Source organism: Arachis duranensis, chromosome 1, assembly GCF_000817695.3.
Source record: "Arachis duranensis cultivar V14167 chromosome 1, aradu.V14167.gnm2.J7QH, whole genome shotgun sequence".
In the NCBI taxonomy this organism is placed as follows: Eukaryota; Viridiplantae; Streptophyta; class Magnoliopsida; order Fabales; family Fabaceae; genus Arachis; species Arachis duranensis.
Window position 1 is genome coordinate 87980433 of NC_029772.3, and position 13406 is coordinate 87993838.

The following is a 13406-nucleotide window of genomic DNA, read 5'->3' on the forward strand; positions in this document are numbered from 1 at the left end:
TATATTTTAATTTAGCATTAATTGCACTAGTAACAAATGGTGAAGAATTTAATTTTAAAAGGAAATACTATTAGTTACGTAGAAACCCATTAATCACATTACTTCAAAATTTTTATTTAAGTAAAAAAATGTGCTTCAACAACTTTGCTAACATTAATTGGGTTAATAGCAAACACTGAATAATTTAATTTTTCTAGGAATTTATTTTTTTTGTAAGGCATATTTAATTTTTTTTTTAGGTTTTCATAAACCAGAGGCATTGATGGAGGGAGATTTACGGGGAGTTATTGGAATAGAACGGAATATTTGTTGAAGATTATCCAAAAACTCCACGTTTTAATAGCTCATTTAAAATTTCAATTTTTTTTAAAACGCCGCGTTTTAATACCTCATTTTAAATTTAATTTTTTTCCTTCAAAAGCGTGCAACTTACATATCCTTCACTTTTCACTTTCCATTTTTCTTCATAAAACACTCCTCCTTGTAACCCCAAACTAACACACTTTGCTGCTGAAGGTTTCAACTCCAAGAGCTTCTTCTCCGCGAAAATCTCGACCAAGGTAAAATTCTATCCTAACTCTTCTCCTGATAGCGATCGGTTATTATCATCATCTTCACGCAATGTCCATGTAATAAAAATTTAATCGTAGTAAAATCAATATTAGCCAGTTAAGGTATTTTAAATGAATGGGTGACTGATTTGGATTTCTCATTTGTTCATCTAAAAAGGATTTTATGCATTTAGGTTTGATTAAGATTTTTCTGTTAAAGATTCAATAGTTCATGACATTCACCTTTTTCAACAAAATGAAGAAACACTATTTGTGAAAAAATTGAACCACTTTCTTTCCAATACCAAAAAACATGCATGTTTGTAGATTTTGAATCGTAAGTGTCATTTGTATGAGTTTTTTTACATGAAGTCTGATTTAGTTTGTTTTTCAACATGAACTCTGTGTTACACTTGCCATAGATGACGTCTTCGAAGGACAAGGGTAAGAGAAAGCTACCGATGGATCAGGGTACCACACAGAACTACAAGTTGAGATTTCTAAAGCCAGTAATAAAGCCATCAATGTTTAAACTGGTAAATCACCTCCATTGACTACAGACCTTTGAATTTTCTAGTTTGTGCGATGCTATCAATGTTTTGACCCAACTTAACCTATGTGTAACAGTCATTACCTATAACTCCGAATGAGCTCCCAAATCGTACCCCGTACCTGGACCTGGTTGTGCCTGACGGAAGGAATAACCCCTTTCGGTGCTTTTGGTCGCCAGTCCAAAGTGGCAAAATTGTATTGACTCGTGGCTGGCAGGAGTTCTACCAGACATACAAAATTAATCTGGACTCCATGCTCTATTTCACACACAAAGGAAACTCCAATTTCCAAGTCCGGATATTTGATTTTGGTGGCATTGAGAATTCATACCAACTCTGTGATCCTGAAGAACCACCATATGTAAGGACTGGTGACTATCAAATTGCAAAGTGTATCAACATCCCTCCTTCAACCAATGCTAAAGCCGTTGCTGCTAAGGTAAAAACCAAGTGGCCCTTTTTTGTGATGGACCTAACTGCTCGCATGATGTCGTCGCGATTTTTGGTAAGCGTTAACTTGTTGCAACCTGTTGTTTAAAATATTTTTTACTGAAGAAACATTAAATTAGCTTATACTTATTGAAATATCTTGTGTTTAAATCAGCCTAATGTCCTTCATCTCAGTCACTTCACTGGTCAGAGACACCCTATCATCCTTACACACGGCCACATAGAGGTCAAAGTTACATATACAAGGTACATTGGAAAAAAGGACGGTAGCTTCGGCGTTATTTCTGGAGGATGGGAGAACTTTGCTTCATTGTGCAACTTCAAGCCAGGTGATGTGGGGATCTTCGAGGCGATATCTACTGAGCCAGTGACGATCATCAAGGTTCGATGCAGATAGGATGCCTTAGGATGAGGAACAGAAGGCATAAATAATGAAGGTGTTTGACATGTTTGTCCATATATGATGATAAAATTTTCCCCGTAGTTTTAGGAATTATGAAACTAAATTTTATATTTCTTAGTTGTTGAACAGTTATATTGCCTTTTTGTGTGTGATGAATTTGAAAACAAACTGGGTATTAACTAAATCAGAATCGCATTCGCAAATAATGTAGGTTTCAGTATGTTTTTAATTGAGTTTGTCATTTTAACTTGATGAGAAATTTTTTTTTCAAGTTCAAATGGCAGAATGGCCTTTTTTGTGGAAATAATACCAGAATGAATTTATTCCTTTGGGGAAGAAACAGTTTTTTTTGTTTGTTGGTCTTTGACATACATTCAACTAATTTTTTTTATATAAAAAATTTATTAACCATTCTTCGTTGGAGAACTAGTGTTTTTTACCGAAATTTGGTTAACATGAGAATTTTTTGGTAATTGCACAAACTTCTAAAAAAAATATGGCCCAATCAGTGAGAAAGACAAAAGAACCGCGTGTTTTTGTTAATGTAACTTTTTTTTTTAGCTTGGTTTAATGAAAAATGTTTTTCTTTTTTGGTACTTGAACATAAGATTAAAAAATTAATCCGGTCCAATCAATCAATAAAATAGCCCAACCGTAGTTTTTTTTTTCTTAAGGTCCTTAAGCACATGTAATCAGAGGGTGATCCATAGTCATAAACAAAGTAGGTCACCGCATACTTTTATATCATCATCCTATCTCCTCAGCCCTATCATGTTCGTGGTGGTGAGTACCTTTCGGGCGTTCAAGTGCATATCTTCATCGTAAGAACTCATTCGTCTCCCTTTGGATTAACATGTTTGACTTTGTACATTATAAGGTATAAGGATCTGTGGGTTTCTCATTTGCTTGATTTTTTTAATCAATTTGAAATCAGATGAACAGCAGTTGAAATATTGGAAACACCACGGAGTAGGTTGTGTCCACTGGGAAAGGAAATTGATGAAGAACCTAAAATCCAAAGGCAACAGGGTAAGTAGTACTTTGGTGGATCCTTTCTTTTAGGTTTACTGAATTAATTGATTTTTTGCTTCATCGATTGTGAATAGTTGTCGTGCTGAGTTTTCTAAATTGTTGTTTGTGCAATCATGATGCTACTGGGATCAAAGATCAGGCCAGGGGCTATTCGAAAAAATAAATACGGATGACTTAGCATAGAGAACAATAGTGACGATGATGGTTAATAACCTTTGGTGGCGCACGAAAAATCTATGAAGACCCATAATGGAACACAGGTAAGTTTAAGCAGTAGTTAATTTACATTATGCTATATTAATTTTGTTCATTAACTTGTTTGGTGGAGCATATTATTAAACTCAAATTCATTGGAATTACCAACCGGAAATGAAATAAACGCAAAATAGAGTAAGAAAGAAGAGGTTAGTGTTTGGTTAAATGAAGGTTTGGTATAGAGTTCTCGAGTTACAGAGATTAAAGTCTATGTATTTTGTGGTTTGTACATGTTACGGTAAATCCTAGTTTAAATTCGTTGTGATCCATTAGGGTGACTCCGAGGTTGATTATTCGAGTTTGAGAAGTTTTCATGACAATCACTATTGTGTGGGAAATGATTTTCCGATTCGGACGATGGCAATCGTTACGAAAATTTCTCAAACTTGAATAATCAATCTCTGAAGTACTCGAACGAATCACCATAAATTTGAATTTGGATTAACTGCTACGCTTAGAAACCACAAAATATCCACGCTTTAATCTTAGCAACTCATCAATTCTGTGCCAACCTTCATTCAGCCAAACACTGATATCTTCTTTCATGCTCCATTTTCCTTTTATTTTATTTTCGGTTGGTAGTTCCAACGATATCGGATTTAACGGTTGTCCATGACCTTTGTTACAAATTAAAAAATAGAAACTGATTTTGTTATACTGCTAGTAGCTTAATATTAATTAACACAGAATGTCTTACTGGTAATTATTCTAACACATTTTCAACTACATTCATGAGGAGGAGCCGGAGTTGGACCAAACGCGTGTCTGATTGATGCTGCGACGCCTTCTCAAAAATTAGTTTGTATCGGAATGGATAAATTTTACGTATGTAGTTTATATCCACAAACGAATAATGGTTGGGTTTTCAAAATCGATAACAAACTTGTTAATATAAATTAAAACACTAGGTTGTTGTTGTAGTGTCCTTGTTAATTGACAGTATCTGATGCTTGTATAAGTGCTATATGAGATTCGTATGCTTAATATAAAATGATTACAACTTTAATTTTTTTTTGCAAGATGTGATGGTGGGTTTTGGCCTTTCCTCCTCCTACATGTGTGAGTTGCATGTTCAAATGGCTGGATGAATCATGTAATTATAATCTTGCAGTCATGCTTTCTTGAACTGTTTTCACATATACTTTTGTTACAGTGATTGTTTATTAATTTTTAATATCAGGTAATAATACTCTACAATCTTACGGATGCGAGATGAACACATTATGGAAACGTTGAGGCGGAAATCCAATGAAGCAAAACACTACCTATTAAAGTCTTGCTGTAGTCAAATAGCTGAAAGTAGATAAAGATTTGCTAAGGCACAAGGAAATGTCCCTTGTGGTTTCAAACTATTTTTGTTCCTAATGTTAAATTCTGTCAATATCTAACATCAACAACTTCAAAATGTTATTGTGCCTAATAATTGAAACTATGATATGGTCAAATATAAATGTGTGTATGTTTAAGTTTTTCGCTTTATATATAACAGATATCACATAACGAATCCCGTAAAAAGGTACAAGAAAAACTCACTATATTTGAAACTGCTTTCATACCCAGGGAGCCATTTCTCCTCGAAAATATTTGCTACGACAATAGAAAATTCAAATTAACAAACGAGACTCACAACCTGAAAGTAAAAAAAGAGAATAACAATAATCAATGAACAATTAAACCCTGGAGACTACGAAGTTAACCATTCAATCTAATAATTTGGTTGGTAAAATAAAATGCACTAATTAGGAAAAAAATCCATTAACACGTGTAATTGATTGCATAATCACAATAGTAGGAACTCCTCACCCCAAATTCAACCACAATTAACTGGAACTAAAATACAGCAGTCTAAGCAAAACACATACATATTATTAAACATAATTATCATCCTAATGGACATATTCACAGTTAACGTAAATATCTACAAATTAAAACTCCTCAATACCAAGCAACGGCAAATACATTGCGGTCATTTAATATGGATAAATCATGCTTATAGAACGAAATATTTGCAATGGAATAATTTCAGAAGACTAATTCTTCTAATTGTTCAAAGTGTCCTATGCATCGACGCAAACAATGCCATGTACGATCCTTGTTTGTTTCCACAATCCATTGAAGGGGGTAACAAATTTCGGACTTCGTTCTGTACATGTGGTGTGGCACATTTTTCATCGATGACATCATTATAGCATTCATAGTTTGTGAGTGAATGTCCCATGTCATGCTTTGATTCCTTCACCTGGTTTATCACATGATTATCTCCAATCAAAACCCATAATCATGCATAAAATGATAATGGTCATTCATCACAGAGTGGTTAAAAGGAGTTTTAGGCATCGCACCTGTGTTAACGAGTAGGTATTTTTGTTGAAAAATCCATTCATGGATGCGATGTCAATGGATTCGCTGCTTTCATGGAGGCTCCGCTGTTTTATAATTTTTTTAAACAAGAAGAAGAACAGCTGCATCAATTTACCCAGTTCATGTCTTGGAAATTAGAGGTTTACAGTCACAAAAATTACCACATCAAACGTGTTGTCATTATCCTTTCAGTTCCTCATACCCGTCGTTGTAAATTTCCTTGTTCCACCCTTTTTAAAAGGCTGCGCAAACAGAGCAATACATGCACATAGTTTAGTTGTTTTTAAAGGGACACCCACCGAAGAAGATTTTCACAGCATGAACTTAGTAAGAATAAAAAATTCGTACCTTGGTCTTAGGTCCTGAATGGTGTTTGAACTTAACTGAGAATGACCTCGAAGAATTAAGGAAACCTTTCTGGACTAAAACCTGAGTCCTTGGCTGATGCATTGGTCTCTGATCGATCGCAAGGGTTACCTTGCACACTATGCTGCGTTAGATCTGGACAGCGCTTGTAGTAATGACCGTACTTGTGGCAATTAGAGCATGCTCTCTTCTTCCTCCAAGAAGACCTCTTCGAAGGGACACCTTTGCTTTTGACAACAAAGGGATCGTTGATGCCTTCCACGTTAACATTAGGAGTTGACTTGCCTTGTTTGCGTGACTGCAAGTAGATAACTAACTTCACAAGTTCAGACTGGACTTCATAAAAGTCTGCAAGATCCTTGCAAGCAATATCACACAGCTTGTTGTAATTCGATGCTAATACACCAACTCGAAACTTTAACACCCTTTCGACGTCATTATTCACGGGTATTTCTGTGCTAATAAATTTGTTCTTTGCATTCTTTGTCCACCTTTTATAGATCAACGAATCTGGAAATTCAAGTATGTTTTCGAACTTCATGGCACAGAAAACATGACTACAGGGAATACCACGTGATTCAAACAGCTTGCACGAGCACGAGAACAGATTCTTACTTCTATCGACTTCCACCCGTCGATCTTTGGCCGGGTCTCCGAGAGCAGTCACACTGAACTCTATCTTGTCCAAGGTTGTGCTTAGTACCTTGATGTTCAAAGCCCTTGCCCTCTGAATCTCATTACGAATTTCCTTAAAAATGTTTCGAGTGAAATAACATAAGGTAGAACTTTCATATACTTCCAACGAGGTAATCATCACTGGCTCTGAGCACTGAGATTTAAATTCAGCTATTAATTCGTTGTTTCTATACTTCTTTAAGGCCCTATCCAGGTTGTGCATGAAGTCAATAAGGGTGTTCTTGCGATTAACATAAAACCTGATGAGAGAATTTATACATTCGCACTGTGACGTCGTCCTTATGTAGCCGAAAAACTTATCCCGGAGGAAACAATGGGACCACATCGCACGAGTTTCGTATGTCTTTTCCATCCAAGTACTCCCAACAAGGTTGTATTTATCCAAAATTGCTGCCCATCTCCGATCAAAGTCTCCGTGGTCGTTGTTGTCGTATATAAGACCCTTAAAATCGCGCAGGAAATTCGGATTCTTTATATTTTCACATGCATTTCTCTGCAGATGCCATCCGCATAACTGATGGGTCGCATCAGGAAGAACATTATTGATTGCATCTCGCATGGCAAGATCTCCATCCATTACTACTGCTTTAGAACTTTTTCCACCCATCGCATCAACAAAGATTTCCAACAACCACTTATACGTCTCTGTGGTTTCGTCGGATAGTAGGCCAGAGCCGAAGATAACAGTCTACCTGTGATAATTGCATCCGGAGAAAATGACCAAAGGTTTGTTGTATTTATTCTTCTTGTAGGTTGAATCAAAAGCAACAATATCTCCAAAACAGTGATAGTCGATAATTGACTGCCCATCTGCCCAAAAAATATGCTCGAGCCTTTCGTCACTAGTGAACGTATACTTTCCAAAGAACAGCGGATCGTTGTTTGACTTGCCAATCAAATAGTTTATTGCCGCATTGGCATCCCCGTTTTTAAGTTTTGACCGACGATAACGATCAATGTGGTTGTACAAATCTTTGCGTGTGAAGCCAGCATTATGATATCCACCCTTCTGGAACGCAATATACCCCATAATATGGCAGGTCTTGACATCAAAATTATGAAGATTTTCCACTTGGACTTTATCAGTGACAGTGAGACGACGATTGGCCAGAACCAGATGCGCAAATTGTGGTGGCGTCAGATCGTGGTTGTGAGATTCCACAAAACATGATACATTCCATCTACCGCAGCCGTAGTCAAGCTTTACCCTAAGCCGAGCTGGACACTTGGTTCGCATTAGTGACCTTGCCTTCCTTGATCTATCATCCATATCAAGATACCTCATATTCCTCCAGCCCTCTTTGTTGCAAACAAGTTGCCTGCTAATGATTCTACCTTGATTATCCCTAACCGCATTGTCCTTCCTCATTACAAATCCATGCCAACAAGAATAAGCGTTATAAAATTGGCAAGCTTCATCCTCTGTCCTAAATTCCAGGTTCCAAATATCCTCCACCATTAAATCCGCTATTCTTTTTACACCACAAACTTCTTTACTCTTGCTAGTAGAATCCAGCGAATCCACATCATCTTCTTCAGCATCATCTTCTGCATTCGGTTGATAATCGAAATCATCACCCAAATCATTATCAGAATTATTCTTCACATCATCCTCGTTTCTTGACATAATTTTACCCCTGCCAAAATCCAGGTTGGTGAACCAAAATGTGAATAAACAGAACCAATGGCAGCAACTGCATAAAGCTAACTTAAACTCCTTAAAAAAACTACAATCACTGGAACCAAGGCTCTTAAGCTAAGCCAACTGTTTAAGAGTCCAGTATAACGTTTTAATTTCAATGCCCTAAACCTAGGCACATCATACAACTGGAAAATGTGAATTAAAATCCTAATTCCAGAACCAAACCCAACACCATAAACAAAGCAATGTTTAAAAGACAGATACTTCCATTAAAATTAAAATTAAACTAACCTCCATTATTAAAAAAATTGAAATGGAGATACCTTGATGACAATCAAAGCTTGAAATCCAATGAGTAAAGAACTGAACTTCTGGAGGGAGACAATGTTAATTAAGCACCCGTACGTGATTTGTAGCCGGCTAAGAAATGGGGATGGTAAACTCCTTCCACCTGCAACAGCTTGTTCGCGATCAGATGTAAACCTACTACGTACACAAAATTCACAACATGCAAGCACACAGAGGTCATCCTTCAGCGTCACCTAAGTCGACGCCGGAGCCCAGTCGATGAAAACAAGTTCCGATGATGGCTCCCGCAACCATAGATAACAGAATGAAACTGTGGTTGAAGTGAATAATAGAAAACGAAGAGGGTTGGGTCAATGGTTGTGTGCCTAGGTCCTGGGGTTGAATAACGTGTTGGAGAGTATAGAACGAAGGCCAAAAAATGAGGGTTGGGTGACTAATGGCTGTGTGTCTTCTTTTTCTCAGAAATACATGTTGAACTTGAGGAACAAAAGAAGGGTTTGAGGAACAAAAGAAGGATTTTTTGTATTAAAAAGTCAATTTAGATTGTAAAAATTTTAATTGTAAATTTTTTCCAATACATTATACAGTATTAATATATAACAACTACTCATACATTACAATGTAGTATATTCATGCTATACATTTATTATGAGCTTTGACTTTTACGGTACATCAATTAATGAACCTTTAAAAACTTTTTTTGATCAATGGTTGTAATGATGACACATAAGAAAGGATAACTTACCCACAAAATTAGCATGGATTTGGAAGAAATCACCAAAGCTTAATTAGGATAATGATGATCAGATATATCATGATGTAGGCTAGTCAAATGATTATCTTTCTTAGCTTTTTATTCTTTTTTAAGGATACTTAATTAACAGAAATATTTAGTAACAAAAAAATTAATCAAAAATAACTATAATTTATCTTATTTAATATTTATTAATTGTTATGATAATTAATAAATATTAAATAAGACAAGTTCTGACTGTTTTTTTTGTCTCCCTAACATTATTACTTAATTAATTAGTCACTGGTTAACTCTTCTTTACATTGAAAGCCATTTACCAAAAATCTTATTATATTAGTAGTTGTTCTTGCCTGAGGAATAAGTCGACTCTCGTGACAGACGATTGCCGAGCTATCTCCTTGGAAACTGGATGATCTACCCTTCGAATCCGAGCTTTTCCTTTTGGTGAGACATGAGAGCAATGAACAAAGGGTAATGTACCTGCAAAGGCACTCCAATGCTTAAGTCAGTATTGTGTATTTTGAACTTTCTGAAAAAAATACTTTACCTTACTTTTGTATGGTGAACTTCTCGTCAGTTATGGTTTTAGCATTTACGTTGGCTTAGAGAGGATTGATAACGTATCTGATCATTGTATCGTTTGCTCAGCGGTTACAATTTGAAATGTTAATCGGCCGAGTTATAGCTCATAAAAACCGAGCTGTAACATGCGATACCGAATTATAGACGAGCTGTAACGTGCGATCCGAATTATAAGTCATATTTGTAACTGCCATATCAGTAGTCATTAATCATTATTTCTCAATAAAAAAAGAAAAAGTCTAGGGGCCAGCAGTTTTATTGAATTTTGGTCAGCATGTAACCAGCAGAGAAATGTGAGCCATTGGATAAAATTTCACACCAATCTCACACCATCAAATCATCATTGATGACTAGTTGATGGCTAACAATCACAAAAATTACTGCCCCTAACATTGCTCATAAAAAAAATAAATAGTGATATCTATTATATTGTTGGCACAACAGCTATTAGTTGCGTGCAATTAGCGACAACTAACTGTGTCTAATCCCAATTCAATTAGGTATGAAAAGTTGGAATGCATGGTCTAATAAAGTTCGATTTAAATGACTATATTAGTCCTTTAATTCTGTAGAGAACAAATGAATAATCTGTTGATTAGACTAGAACAAAAGTTTCATACGCAAATTGGTGACCCGAGAAGCCCAGAAAAATAAGATATACGAATTTTGATCCTAAAAGCAAAAGGGAAAAAACCCTAAGGAAAAAAAAAGTATGACAAAAAAACAACAATAGGAAATACCTAGTGAGTGTTAAGTGCTTAATGGAATTGGGCCAGTGAGGTCCTTGTATAATCCTAAAAATTAGAGTTACATCACGACCAAAAAATAAATAAATAAATCGAGATACATCATACATTCCCATTTATTAAATTTAATTAAGGCCTAAAGAAAGATTCCCTCTCTAATATTCTAGACTTGGGTAGGTCTTGGTCTTTTTATTATTTTTTCCTATCAAAGGAACTCTCTTAACTAATTCTGTAGTTAAATCCTCGTTGCAAGATCTTTCAATCAAAGCTCAAGATTGAGTACATGTGACTCGTTTGAACTCTTGATTATTAATTACTTAATTGCGTGTAATTAAGAACTAACTATTAAAAAATTAATTCCACTAGACAAGAATTTAGTCAACAACAATTTGACAAGTATTTTTAAACTATATTTTATATTAATTAATTATTATTAATTAGTAATTATTTAAATGTTATCTTTTAAAAAATACAAAATTAATAATTATTAATTACAATTATTTATCTATAATTTTTCTAAAAAATTTCGGCACTTGAGTGAATAAATCCCTTAATTAAATCCCTTTGATTTAGCTTAGATTTGAAAACTATAAATAAAGTACTACTAACTATGATTTGTGCAAAACGATTCTCTTACATCTACATCTTGCATGCAAATTGGTAACTAACAAGTAGCCGTTTATTGGGGATTGCGCACTCTAATTAATGATGCTTAGCTTTGACCTACAATTTATTATTTCTTTCACCATTTTTCATGCATCATATAGTTCCTCCATGTCGCTAATTGACTTATGCAAGTGTGCAACTTTAGATTTTAGTGTCGGCAATTCCCTGTATTAAGCGATACAAAGTTTGTATTATTTCCTGTTTTTTTTTTTCAAATAGCATAGTAAACTTTAATTAATGATGATAATGATACTTATATAGCTTCTTGTGAACTAAATAATGATACTTTTATTCATAACCTTGTTTATTGAAAAACCTCGTTGCTATGTGTCAAACTATGTTCACCTCCTTAGGAAACATATTTTTGAAATTAATATTTTTGGAGACTTTTTAATTTGCAATAAAATAATATTGTATGTTGCATACCTAACATAGATTAGTGTTCCTTGGTAGTAAAGAATAATGGGTGCATCAAAATTGAAGAACCACGATGTTCTCCGCTCCCCACGGGTCTGGCCACTAGCCGGCACAAGTGCATTTATTTAATTTCTTTATTATTGTTGCACTCAAAATTAATATATACTAGACCCTTTTCCTTTTCAACAAAATGAAAGACAATAATAAGTAAAAAAGATTAAAGAGCACGCTTTGTTAATAATAGTATGGATCTCGCTGATAAACATCTTTTTAAAAGATTAAACGAATTTTGGAATTTACCAAGGATCGAACTTTTAGTCTTTCGGATCTAAGGTTCTAATATCATGTCATGATACCACTCATTCCAAAAACTTCAGCTGATGGAAAAAGGTAACACTAATAGTTATATCTCTTATACTCCATAAACTTCCATTTTTCATTGACTCCTCATACTTTTTTTAATAGTATGTATTTACTGTCACATTTGTAACTTGATGTCGGCGAAGGTTTATCGTTAACTGGTAGAATATGAAAACTAAGTTCGTTTGGAAAGCATACAAATAGCAGTGTTTATGATAAAATAATTTTAATTAATTAATTATTAATTAGTACTTAAGTACCTAGTAGTAGCGGTATATAAAAGGCCCTTTGCATGCATATATGTAGCACCACCATCCACACTTCCAATTAACATCGCAACACACCAACACTAAGAATATGCAAACACATAACGGAAATTACCATTTTATCCTCCTGCTCATCTTGTTTGTGTCGTCGTTCTCGGCGACGGCGCAAGATCTGCTCCGTTCATCGTGCAGCCACGCAAGGTACCCCGCGCTCTGCATCAAAACCCTATCTCCATACGCCACTGGTTCCGCCACCCCCATGGATCTGGCTCAAGCCGCTGTTAGGGTTAGCCTGGCTCGCTCTCGCTCACTCTCCACATATGTTACCACTCTTCAGTCTCAGATGCAGCAACAGGCGCCGCCTTCCACCGACCGAGCCGCTCTCAAGGACTGCGTGCTTCAGATCGCCGACTCCGTGGATGAGTTGACTCGGACGCTGAGCGAGTTGAAGAACATGCGGGTGGGAACGGCGTCGTTCCAGTGGCACCTCAGTAACGCGCGGACGTGGACTAGCACGTCCTTGACCAACTGTTACTCTTGCGTCAGCGGATTTGGCGGCAGCGACGGCAAGGTTGGGTTGGACGTGAAGCAGAGAGTGAACAGCGTAGGAATGCTCACCAGCAACGCGCTTTACCTCATCACCCGAATCGGTGGTGCTGATAATGGCGTTGGTGGAGGAAACTGATGATCATCAACATTTCTTTTTTCGCGTCCATGCATGTACAATCCTTGTGACCATTAGCTAGTGCGATTGATTAGTGCGTAAAAGTTTTTCTACTAATCAAGGTCTAAGTTTTTTTTTTTTTCTTATTCTCGTTAATTAAACTTTGTAATGATGATGGTTTTTCCTACATAATATAGTGTAATATAAACTTTCTTATTCAACGTTTCGCAAGAATTATATTATTAATAATTAGTATGATTAATTTCTTCGTTTAACTTAATTGCTTCTAAATCGACAAATTAATAGTATGTATGGTTTGGCAACCAATAATTTGG

General features: G+C 35.7%; 4 protein-coding genes across 4 annotated transcripts; 2 read left to right on the forward strand and 2 right to left on the reverse strand.

The window, feature by feature from the left end:
- The first annotated feature begins 973 nt into the window (after positions 1 to 973).
- On the forward strand, positions 974 to 1949 carry LOC107496205 (uncharacterized). The gene is made up of 3 exons (XM_016117416.1): positions 974 to 1087; positions 1179 to 1607; positions 1707 to 1949. Exons 1-3 carry the CDS (start codon positions 974 to 976, stop codon positions 1947 to 1949), a joined length of 786 nt encoding a protein of 261 aa, XP_015972902.1.
- A 4057-nt stretch (positions 1950 to 6006) lies between these two features.
- Positions 6007 to 7272, reverse strand: LOC107496215 (protein FAR1-RELATED SEQUENCE 5-like). The gene has a single exon (XM_016117424.1). It carries the CDS (start codon positions 7270 to 7272, stop codon positions 6007 to 6009), a length of 1266 nt encoding a protein of 421 aa, XP_015972910.1.
- An 81-nt stretch (positions 7273 to 7353) lies between these two features.
- Positions 7354 to 12668, reverse strand: LOC107496223 (protein FAR1-RELATED SEQUENCE 5-like). The gene is made up of 3 exons (XM_016117436.2): positions 12523 to 12668; positions 12402 to 12461; positions 7354 to 8302 (listed from the first exon to the last, which is right to left on the reverse strand). The coding sequence occupies exons 1-3, from the start codon at positions 12666 to 12668 to the stop codon at positions 7354 to 7356; spliced, it is 1155 nt and encodes a 384-aa protein (XP_015972922.2).
- Positions 12667 to 13092, forward strand: LOC107496239 (pectinesterase inhibitor 3-like). The gene has a single exon (XM_016117460.3). It carries the CDS (start codon positions 12667 to 12669, stop codon positions 13090 to 13092), a length of 426 nt encoding a protein of 141 aa, XP_015972946.2.
- The last annotated feature ends 314 nt before the right edge of the window (positions 13093 to 13406 follow it).

What these genes read in the sequence shown, in the direction of transcription:
- LOC107496239 (XM_016117460.3), top strand. Translation starts at nt 12,667, where the DNA reads ATGGATCTGGCTCAAGCCGCTGTTAGGGTTAGCCTGGCTCGCTCTCGC.
- LOC107496205 (XM_016117416.1), top strand. Translation starts at nt 974, where the DNA reads ATGACGTCTTCGAAGGACAAGGGTAAGAGAAAGCTACCGATGGATCAG. An exon ending in AGCCATCAATGTTTAAACTG is followed by an intron (nt 1,088 to 1,178) that starts GTAAATCACCTC and finishes TATGTGTAACAG; the next exon opens with TCATTACCTATAACTCCGAA. An exon ending in TGATGTCGTCGCGATTTTTG is followed by an intron (nt 1,608 to 1,706) that starts GTAAGCGTTAAC and finishes TGTTTAAATCAG; the next exon opens with CCTAATGTCCTTCATCTCAG.
- LOC107496223 (XM_016117436.2), bottom strand. Translation starts at nt 12,668, where the DNA reads ATGGGGGTGGCGGAACCAGTGGCGTATGGAGATAGGGTTTTGATGCAG. An exon ending in ATGAGCAGGAGGATAAAATG is followed by an intron (nt 12,462 to 12,522) that starts GTAATTTCCGTT and finishes GTTAATTGGAAG; the next exon opens with TGTGGATGGTGGTGCTACAT. An exon ending in TTATATACCGCTACTACTAG is followed by an intron (nt 8,303 to 12,401) that starts GTACTTAAGTAC and finishes GGATTTTGGCAG; the next exon opens with GGGTAAAATTATGTCAAGAA.
- LOC107496215 (XM_016117424.1), bottom strand. Translation starts at nt 7,272, where the DNA reads ATGGGTGGAAAAAGTTCTAAAGCAGTAGTAATGGATGGAGATCTTGCC.